Source organism: Alligator mississippiensis, chromosome 9, assembly GCF_030867095.1.
Source record: "Alligator mississippiensis isolate rAllMis1 chromosome 9, rAllMis1, whole genome shotgun sequence".
NCBI lineage: Eukaryota > Metazoa > Chordata > Crocodylia > Alligatoridae > Alligator > Alligator mississippiensis.
The window spans coordinates 63506841-63518102 of NC_081832.1; the positions used below are offsets into that span (position 1 = coordinate 63506841).

Below are 11262 nucleotides of genomic sequence, written 5' to 3' on the forward strand. Positions count from 1 at the left end.
GTACTCTTTGAAAGGGAAGCCAAACCTTTCCATTCCTCAAGTTGTCGGGCCCAAGGCAGGCACAACCCCAAATCCAAAAGAAATATTTGGCCTATTAGCTAAAGGCAATTTAAAAGATGAGACTGTAGGTGAATTCAGAATCATATCAGCTGGTTTTAATGTCTGACACTGGTTACAATAAAAACTATAGAAAGGTGGCCCCTTAGCTGGTATGACTCCACATTGCTCTACTGCAGTAATAGCATGTCCTGTTCTACACCAGCTGAGAAGCCAGTCCACCGTCTTTTGAAGTTGTAAAGCAAGCGTTTTTGTTCTGCAACACACTGGGAGACATTAATGATGAAATCCGTGTATGCTATTTTTATAACATCACTGAAAAAGTAGCACTGCACTAAATGCCTCCCCTTCCACAAACACGGTGGGCCTCGGTCTCCGCTGCGTTAACTCAGAGTTAAACCAGTGCAACAACACTGAACCCAAAATCAGTTATGAAGCAGGACCCATGTATTTAAACAGCTTAGACATTTATACGCAGAATGCAGCCATTTCCAGAACAGACATTTTATTCCTTTCAAATTTTAGCCCAGAATGGAGAGAGTCGCAAATCTAAACAGGGACGTGCTGCTATCCTGATACAAAGCTCTCCTGCTCGTATTGAAAATTCCTATTAACCTCTGTGGCGTGGTTCCAAATTAGGGCAAGTGGAAAACCATTAGCATGTGTTTGTCTTTAATTTTACTGGTACAACAAACAAAGTCCAGAATCTATTTAATAAATGCAATGTAGATTGTTTTATTTGACCTTCTGTTCACAAAATAATTTTATTATATGTATGAAAGCAGCATACAGGCAATAAAATTATGAAAACATTCACAATACATATATAACACAGACCTGATGCAGGATGTATATGTCTTTCGACTTCTAATTACTCCTTCACTTTTCTTTTCCTGATAATACCCTGTGATAAATGTGGTGAAGGGATTCTCCAAAGGGTATTTTGGTAACATTCCGAAAAACAAAGGGTTTTCTTGGAATGTGGCTGTATATTAATATTGACGAGTGTTGCTAATGTTCACTAACTGCTTTTTACATTACAAAGGGAAAGCAGCAAGGATTTTGGTTTCCGAGTACAATGAAAAAGTAGCAGTTGTGAAAACAAACATTGGCAACTTTTCTTGGAGCTCACAGGACATTTGGAAATGGGGACTGCAGCTCCGTACATGTTTAGAAATGTCTTAATCCAAAATGGAAATGAGGCACTATTCATTATTCAATGTACTATTAACATATTAAAGACTAAAATTACTGTCCTTCTAGCTTCCAAGGTAAAGCACTAAATAAAGTACCTCACTTGTAAAGTTAATTGAGACTGTGATACAGCAGCAGACAAACAACATGATTTTTGACTACTGGTGTGGCTGCAGTAATACAGATGGTAACAAGATTTGTCATATTTACTACCATTATAATCAGGTGTGTTTCTTCAGAAAAGATATCCAAGACTTGAAATAAGAAAGGTCTGAGAAAACTGTTTATCTTACATAAATACAAAACAGTATATACTAATGATTGTTTTCTAAGAAGCTTTTTCTTCTCAAATAGGATTTTTCTTAAGGTTGTAGTCATATTTAAGGTATTTACAGATCCACAAACTGACATTCTAGCAAAGTCTTTGTAACATGAAACTTTAAAATAAATAGCAGCAAGTCCTTTTATTTCTATAAAGGGAAGAGCTTTCACAACTCATCAATCAGTCAACTCTGGTCCTATTTTTAAAGAAACCCACAAAAAAATTCTGCAATTTCAGTTTCACTGACTCCCCTACACCTTTTGCTATACTTTAAAAGTTATATTATCTTTATTTACCTCATTGGTTATCCAGGCTAACAGAATTTTTAATAGTCATTTATAAAGTGCTGACAAGTTGACTGGTCAAAAAGTAGTTGTGAGACCCTACAAATATCCCATTATTTAGACATTTTAAATAAGATAAATAAAGCTAGATCTGTTATAACATATGAAAAATATCCATTTAAAACAATAAATAAATAAAGCCAGCATCAACTTATTACCTCCAAAATCTTTAAAAATACCCATTCTCATTATAAGGCTCAATTATTTTTCAGAAATAATTTATGAAGGCATCTACCCAGCTTTACAATCCCTCACACTTTATTGAGAACCAATTAGCACCCACTAGCACTAGAAATGACAAACAGAACTTCATTTTTCTGCTAGTAAGGGTTAATCATTAAATGGTTCGTGGTTTATAGCTTGCTTCATTTTAAGCAAGCATCCAGATGAACTCTAAGTCCTTACAGAGAAGAAGAAACATTTTTCTTGTCATTACACTACCTAAACTTGCATCTCAGTTTTATTCAGTATGAACAATACAAAAATACCTTTTAGGTTTTAATTGTTTCTTTTTTCTTTCTTTGTTTTTAAACGCTATGTTTGACTGAAGAGAAAATAATCAACTCTGGACTTCGTGTGGTGGTATAATTCTCACTATAGCTTAGTTTCTTACTAAAAAATCTTGTATATCTTTTTTGACGATTCAATTTTACTGAGCTAACCTTGCTGTTCAGGTTTTATGTTGCCCGTTTTGAGTAATGGGGTTGATCTTTTCCAAAGACACATCAGCTTCATAATCCAAGATTCCCGACAGTGCTGGAGACATTTTCTCCAAGGTCTTAGATAGTTCACTCTCTTCTTCCTTTTTCAGAAGTTCTTCTTCTGGACAGATAATAGCATGTGGGATCAGATACACCAGGTTACACTCTTTTGGGCTGGATCCTTTGGGTTCCTGATGACTTGAAAAAACAACTGCTCCATTGTTGTTGATACTAACAGTCTCTATCGCATTGTTGGAGGTGGGGCAGAGTCTGTAGCATCCTAATAGAGTTGAAAACGCCTTGCGGAAATCAGCATTGAAGGCATAAATGATGGGGTTCAGTGAGGAATTAGCCCATCCAAACCAAACAAAAACATCAAAGGTGGTAGAACTAATGCAAAAGGGTTCTGCTCCCCGTGATGGTACAGTAGGTTCGCAGAAGGGCACCATGCAGTTCAATATGAAAAAGGGTAACCAGCAGCATACGAACACCCCCATGATCACTGACAGAGTCTTTAAAACTTTTGTTTCCCTCTTGAAAGACATTTTGAAGTTGCTCTCTGGCTGTTGGCAGTCAATACTGTTTCTGTTACCAGTGGAGTTTTGGCAGTTCTTGGCATGCACTGCTGCTCTTTCCAGAGCTGAGATTCGCCTTATCTGTTTTTGAGCAATCCTGTATATCCTTGTGTAGGTCACTATCATGATGGCCACCGGTATGTAAAAGCTAATTAGAGAAGAGGAAATGGCATACATCCTGTTTAGACTGGAATCACAGTTTTCCATGGTCATACCTTGAAAACTGACATTTAAGTCTAAAAAGCTTGTTGTTTTAGCCTTGTGCCAGTTCAGCTGCACCGGAATGAAAGAAATCAGCACAGACAAGGTCCATGCCACACTGATCATGATGAAGGCTGCCCTGGGAGTCATTTTCCTCTCATACCTAAATGGGCTGGAAATGGCCCAGTATCTGTCCACACTAATGACACACAGGTTTAAGATTGAGGCTGTGGAACACATAATATCAAATGCCACCCATATGTTGCAGAATGAACCAAAAGGCCAAAAACCAGCTATCTCAGCAACAGCTTTCCAAGGCATGACCAAGACCGCCACCAAAAGATCTGACACTGCCAAGGAGATCACAAAGAAGTTGGTCACCTTGGACCTCAGATGGCGAAATCTAATGACAGCTGCACAGACCAGCGTGTTCCCCAGAAGCGTGGAGAGTATCAACAAAGAAAGGAAGCAGCCGGTGAGGATTCGAAAGGAGGAGTCCCTTTCCACAAGCAACCCTTCCCCATCCATTGTGGTGTCGTTCCAAGTCATAGTTTCTCCTGGGGGGAAATCATATCATGATTTTCATGATGACATCAGCTCCTTGCCTTGCAGAGATTACAGATATATCAGGCGTCCATTAATTACTCATCACCAAACAAAAACCCAAGGTTTGTGCTACAGTCTCTTCATCCCTGGGTCGACGCCATCCTCAAGACTCTCATTAAGAGGTATCAACAGCTCTGTGGCAATAGCTGAAAGTTACAAACACAGTCAACTATAGATTCATTTTAGCCATCCCTTCTCAACTACCCGGTCCTGCTCAAGCAGAAAATAGCTTAATTGAAACAGGCCACCTGCAACTGTCCTGCTCGAGTCCCCTGCCAATATACCCGACAAACAGAAATGCAGTGACTTTTTTAAGTTTGCATATATTCCCCCTAAAATCAGCTATTGATCTAGTGTTTCCAGTGCCGATTTGACTAGCCCTTCAGATCTAGTGAAGCATATTACATTAGGTACTCTTGTTTCTAATTTAATTTCTCAAATCTCCAACAAATGAGACATTTGTCCCCCTTCCCCCCCCCTTTCACAATGAGTGCATTTCTGCTCCAAAATACATCAGCTCTCTGCGTATGGGCAGCCTCAGAGACCAATTCCACATTGTTTAACTCTCACAGTCCTAGGGACAAGAAAATAAATATACAGTGTCTGTGTGTGTGTGTGTCTACAGATTTTCAGAAAGGAATGGCTCAGGTTTACTTCTACTTAAATGAGAAATTCTGCTTCCTACCTTTTACCTTTTGATTCTCTGTTTGTCCTGGGATGAAGATTTGTGATTCTTCCTTATTTAGCATTTGAATTGCATAGCAAATCATAAACATGACACCAACCTAGAAACAATTGCACCGATTGCATCGGGTGTATTTTTTTCGTGAAGGTGCAGGTGGGGAAAAAATAAAAGCCAGTAGCTTGATCAGCAAGAGTTAGTTTTCAAATGAGCAATAGCTCTGGTTTTCAAACACTGCATGAAGATCCCTTGTTTAACACTAGAGTCCTATAAGAGCACAGCAATTCCATTCCACCTGGTCCTTGCAAGCAGCCTGCAAACTTTGTTAACCAAGTCAGTCCCAGCTGAGTGGTCATCACCCAAGTCGGACCTTATATATCCCATTGAGTATATCCCATTGAAGTGGCACTTCAGTACAAATCATCCCAAACCAAGGCACGGTATTTCCAACACTCTAGCAGGATCTGAGTGATGTTGCTATCTTTTGATCGTTGCTGGAAGAAGAAAGAAGCGGAAGAGGAGAAGGAGGAAATGGGAAAGACCTGAGTGGAGCTCCCTTCAGCCAGTCCTTCTGAGGCCAGTGGCTACCAGAAGCAGTGGGAGTGTGTTCCTGTTCCCAAGGGGTAGAGTTTGCTTTAATACTTTGCTGCCATGCTAACTCTCCATAATTCTTGAGGAATAATTCCAGCTACGGCTCATTACAGTTGCATTCCAGGAATCAGGTCCAGCTCAGACACGTCTCTCCCTCTGACAAAAGTCCAGGTACAACAGGCTCTTCAGGGGCTCCTGCACCCTGCCCTGAGATTTACATCTCCAATCCCAGTGACTTTCCCTCCGTCTTGCTCAGAGGGGGTCCCTAGTACCAAAAGCTTCTTTCTGCCTGGGGCAGGAGTTGGCAACATCGCCTCTCCAAGAAGGGTCTGGTTGACTCGAATCTCCTTCCTAAAGGATTAAGAAAAAGGAAAAGCAGACATGGGACCATGCAGTGGGCAAGCTCAGCAGCATAAGCAACCCTGTTCATCCCCTCCATCTAAGAAACTCTTCCAGAGAGAAGCATTTCCAGGACAACCTGAAGGGCTATATCCCGTTTCACTGTCCCTGGTATTTTTATGTAGTTTAGTGGGTGAATACTCAGGGAGACACAGAAAGGGGAATAAATGCTAGCATCGAGTTTGAGCAAACAGTATTAATATAAACTGTCCTAAACCACATTTATCTCAGTGACACGTGGGATAACATAAAGTATCTCACTATTTAAAACTAGACAGGGTCAATTAATTTACATGACAAGTAAATGCATGCAATTAACCTGTCATTGTGAAAAGTTCCTAAAATGTAAATGATAACATCCAGCCACATACATAGCACAAATAAAGATGATACATAATTACACCAAAACCCATAATCAAACACACAAAACACACACGCACACACCAGTGCTGCAGAGCTACAAAAAAGTACGGACACACATGGAAAGAAATAGAGGTGGGTATCAAACAGCCACAATATTCACACATGCACAGAACGGGATACACATATCAAACAGTCAGAAAAACACAGGTAGGAACAGAACTGGATCTGAGACTCAAACATCCCTGAAGATGCACAAGAAGACACATGCCGTCACAGAAAAACACAAACCCCAGGAACAAATGAACCATCTATGAACAAGGCGTGCATACACGTACAAACCACATACACACACACGCTCACGCTCACCAGCCTTGGAAGTACACAAAACACACAGAACATACACATCCCACTGGACTTGACCCCCATGTTTCTTCCCCATGTGGCATGTACTTACCAACACAAGGGAGAAGTCATTTATCCCACAGGCTTAGTGTCCTGGGTGCAGGTAAGACGGAGATCCAGCTGGAACCACACTCATCTTTTGCTGCTGGTTTGTTTCGTTTCTTCCCCCCTCTCCCCCTTCACTTTCTCCCTTTGCAGTTCATTGTTCACCAACTTCCAACAGCTCCACAGCCAGTAGGAGCTTGGCTCCCTCTACTGGGTGAGCCCAGCCTTGTGCACTGCACATCACTTGACAGCAAGCACTTCGTGTGTGGGCGAAGTGCAGAGGGGAACATGCAATGAAAAGGAGAACTGAGAGGGAGGATGCTGATTTTTCCTTGGTTCCAAGAACCTTATGGCAGGAGAAGGACTTTAATCTAAGAGCTAGTTAAACAATCAGGCCAGGTATGACAGATCAAGACTACCATGTAGACCACCTTCTCCCAAGGCAAGTGAATTCCTTTTTCTAGCTCTGCACAGCTTTACCTGCTTGCTGGAGACTGGCATGCAAAAGAGACTGAGAAACTGGCTCGGTCCAGGTGTTTCCAGGGTAAATGGGAGCATCAGGCCAGTCATTAGAACGCTTTGGCCTAAATGTCCCCTTGCACTCCACTGCCAAAATACAGCAGGAGGCCAGGGTCATAGCCCAGGGACATACAGTGACACAGGGTTCACTGCAAGCAAACACAGATTTACCCTATCACAGCAAGGAAGCCTGCGAGGAACCTGCTTGTATTTATAGGTTAAAACACATGCAAGATTAACCCACACATGTGCGCAGTTTTTCTACCATTTAAAATCAATCTTCCTTTTTTTTTTTTCTCCTTATCTTCCCAACAGCTCTGATACTGACCCGCAGGCCTCGTGGGGCAGTGGTGAGCTGGGTGGTACTTGCAAGGTCCCTTGCAATCAAAGCTGGCATTTGCTGGGTATGAAAGCCAATGACTTTGTTTCCCAAACCTCCTCAAAATATTGCATCTGACTCCTCATAATATTGCATCTGACTCTTCTTATGGTATCCAGCCCTTTTGAATGTGTTCGCTGTTACTGAATGGAGCAGTTGCATTAAGGCAGATTCCATTCCCGTGCCCCACACTGTTGCTTCTGGAGCCCGGGAGCACAGCAAGCAGTACAGACAAGTAGTAAGAGGCAGCCCTTGCCCTGCTTGGATCTGAATACAGAGGACAGCTGAAAGGAAATGGCTCGTGCTGATTTCCTTCCACCTGTTTACAGATAGGAACAAACAAGAAACATTAAGGCTGAGATTTTCAAAGGCATTTCAGCATCTCCCTCCAGTTGTGCCTAATCTCTTCGAGGATCTAAATCTAAGGGATTTGCTTCAACTCAGACAGAAAAGTTGTGACACAGCCAAGAACTGAACCCAGATCCCCTGAGTCTCAATTCACACTGTCTTAAACACAATGGCCCCCTTCTCCAACTGTCAACATCATCCAAATGGTTGAATTTTGGTCATTTACTTTAATATCAGTTTTAAAAAAAAAATCCAATGGATTTCATTTTCCTTCGTGTAAGAATCTGCCATTGCTGTCCACCACATCTTCCCCTGCAAAAAGCTCCCAGGGAGAAAACACAAAGTAGGATGGCTCTCAGAAGGCAGAGCTCTGCCCAAGAACAGAACGGTATTACAGCTGGAGCCCCCCTTGCCCTAGGATTAGTATCTTTTTAGTTTAGCCATAATTTATGCAGTGAAAGACGGTAAAAACGTTCCTTTGCAATTTGATCTCTTTTGTAAAACAATCTAATTCGTCAAAGTCCATAAGTGAAGATATACAACATCAGAGATGAGGAAGTTAAAATATTATAAAAGAACAAGTAAAATCACTGCACTGCCAAGCACAATCAAAGATAAATTTTCCTAGGGTTTTACCATTAGTGAAGTTGCTTTCATGACATCTATAATTTTTCATAATGTCAGTTAAAACAGATAAATCTAAGCTAACCTTGACTAGCTGACTGGAATGTCTATTTTATTTCTCCTGGTCTCTTTCTCTCCCTCTCTTCCTTAAATTGATTTTTCACAAGCTTTATTCCCACTTCTTATTATCCTGTCCTCTAATCATCGCTCATCCTCGAAAAAGAGATAAGAGAGACAAGAAAAAAATCTGTGCTGTTTGGTAATCAAAGCTTCTGTACTGAAACTCCTTGTGCGTGCTTTTTTTCCTTTTAAAACGTGCGTTCTTTTTTTCAAAGCACCAAACTCAAAATATTTGCTACACAAGGTCCACTTGTACATGCTCTGGAATTCCCTCCCACCCCTATTTTTCTATTATTATAATATTTAACCTTTCATATCTCCTTAAAATTTCTAAATCCTATCTTGTAGCAGAAGATCTGGAACAATATGATTGCTACAGGAAACCATGAATGTAGGGGCCAAATTAGTGTAAATCTGGAGTAGTTCACCCAGTTGGACATGCTACCACAGTCACCCTTCAGCCCTTGATTATTCCAGAAGTCAGCATAAATCCCAAACAGTCAAAACTCATTGCCCTCCTAAGCATTCTGTAGAAGACATTTATTTGACAGGATTTGGGGGAAAAGATGAGGGCATATTCTTGCAGAGGTGAAAGGGACTGTTTTATTGCTCTATTTTATTGGCTGCCTGAGTTCATTTTTTATTTGTGGGTGAATATTTGTTGCTGCTGAGTGGTCTTCACTTGAGATGAGAAGTCTAATTGATTGGTAGGATGCCTAAAGCTGTGCATTTTATTTAAATCTAAAACAATAAGCTTCTTAACCTCCTGCTAGCAACAACAGTGAAAACTGTGACATCCCCTGCCTGCTTTGTGATTCAGCAGTTGGTTTCAGAAGCCAGACTCGGTATGATTTTCAGTGCAGAAATTCTCTCTCCTATGTGCAGTGGAGGCCCAAATGCTCTTGAGAGGCCAGTGGATGGATGAAAATTATGCTTGGTTTAGTGGAGGCTGGAATGGAGTTACAAAGCCCTGTAAATAGCAAAGTAGGTTTTAACTTCTAGCATTTTATACCAGGAGCTCTGTGATACTCATAAATCTCAGTGGCTAATTTGCAGGCTTTTAAAACCTTTATGACTGAATAGTACTTTACCCAGGTGAGGAATAAAAATGAAAGCCATTAAAACCCCATTATTATAACTTAAGTAAATGTAGTGCAGGTGGAAGGTAGTGGATTGACATGACCCTGGAAACCATTTGTCCACAGCATGGGCTGAATTTTCTTATGTTATTTCCCTCTCCCCCACCCCCATGTGCCATTATCCAGTTATGGAAGAAGCCTCTCTCTCCTATAGCTCCAGACGTAGTGAAACAGCAAACAAGGAGGGAGCTGTGATAGTGTTTCCTGAGATTCAGCAACAAACACAAGGATCACCATATTCGTTTCACTTAGGCTACTCAGTGTAACAGCTGTTTGGCTTGCCATACTCCAGAATCAAATCAGTGCCCAGGAGGTAAAATCTTTTATATTTTTATTACCAAATCCCTGAAAAAGCAACCTCCCATATACTCCAAAAAAAGAAACTCTTATTTGATGGAACATATGAAGAGTTAAAGAGACATTTCTGCCCATACTGTCTAGCACCTTGGCGTAAATGGTCTCAATCCAGGATTGCATTTGGAAGGCCAAGTCAGGGTTGAATGAGGTCTGAATTTCTCATCCAGAGATAAATGTGCTCTTATCTACAGAGCCACACACATACTAACACTGGAGAAAAAGCAGCTTAATTTACAAAGATTATTTACAGTGTGTAGCTAAATATTGTGCTCATGTCACTCTGGGGATAACTATTTGAAGCCATGTGCATAAAATTTATTAGACATGAAATCAGCTTGGGATTGTTAGCAGAGATAATGTCTAAACAAGCTGTCAAGTTCCTAAAAAATGGTTATATTAATACGCTCAAACAACCTTAGTTTGAGTTACCCTACTTGAAAATCAATGACTGTTGCACATCGAACAAATGCTTTGAACTCACTTAAAGACCCATGAGCTACATTGTTTAAATTGACATTATCCTGTTCAGATGTTCAAAAGCAAAAGTGGTAGGAAACAATGCAAGAGAACACAATGAAGAATAATGGATCATGTATGACAGAGACAGAAAGTTGTTGCTTTGCAGTTATAAAGCATCTTGCATCCAAGGATTCCTACAATAACTCACAATAGTGGATGTTACATGGATGTTATGCCAGAAGTTTATCTGGAATTCAGAGAGATGTACATACATGTGGAAGTCATCTAATTGTGGTTGTCTCCATTTCTGAGTGCCTACCTATAGATGTTTAGGATCTGATTTTTAGAGAGGTTCAGCATGCAGTGTTCCTATTTTAAAAGGGGGCCTGTATTTCTGGTAGCTGAAATACCTGTAGGAATCATGCTACTTCATAAAGCATGTGTTCAGCACTCCCATCTATATTTGAGCACTAGAAAATAGAAGGCTTTTATGAAAATTTGAGCAAAAAACCCCCCAAACTTGTCCGAGGCAGTGGGAGAACTGAGGTATAACTCACCAGACTCAGTTCTAATCAATATACAGCATTTCTACTTCTCAGGTTGTAAATTCCTCCTATGCCATCTGCATTTATTTCTTTATTTAATGGGATCTTCAATTATTTGAAGATTTAGCTACAGATTTTCAGAACGTGACCTATTTGTTGGCATGACATGGCAAAATGATTTACATGTGGAAAGCCCTAATTCTCTTGTATATACAAGTGATAGTTCACAATTTCAGAGCACTGCAGATGTGCTACAGCTCAGAGACCAAAATTAATATTCTATTCTTTTT

At 40.5% G+C, this 11262-nt stretch overlaps 1 protein-coding gene across 2 annotated transcripts; it reads right to left on the reverse strand.

The window, feature by feature from the left end:
• Positions 1-200: 200 nt before the first annotated feature.
• On the reverse strand, positions 201-6606 carry DRD1 (dopamine receptor D1). 2 transcript variants are annotated; one of them, XM_019478339.2, is made up of 3 exons: positions 6490-6606; positions 4693-5624; positions 201-4146 (listed from the first exon to the last, which is right to left on the reverse strand). In XM_019478339.2, the coding sequence occupies exon 3, from the start codon at positions 3941-3943 to the stop codon at positions 2588-2590; it is 1356 nt and encodes a 451-aa protein (XP_019333884.1). In that variant the 5' UTR covers positions 3944-4146; positions 4693-5624; positions 6490-6606; the 3' UTR covers positions 201-2587. The 2 variants fall into 2 exon arrangements, with proteins under 2 accessions (XP_019333884.1, XP_019333882.1); XM_019478337.2 differs by having other exon boundaries at positions 4686-5624.
• Between the last annotated feature and the right edge of the window lie 4656 nt (positions 6607-11262).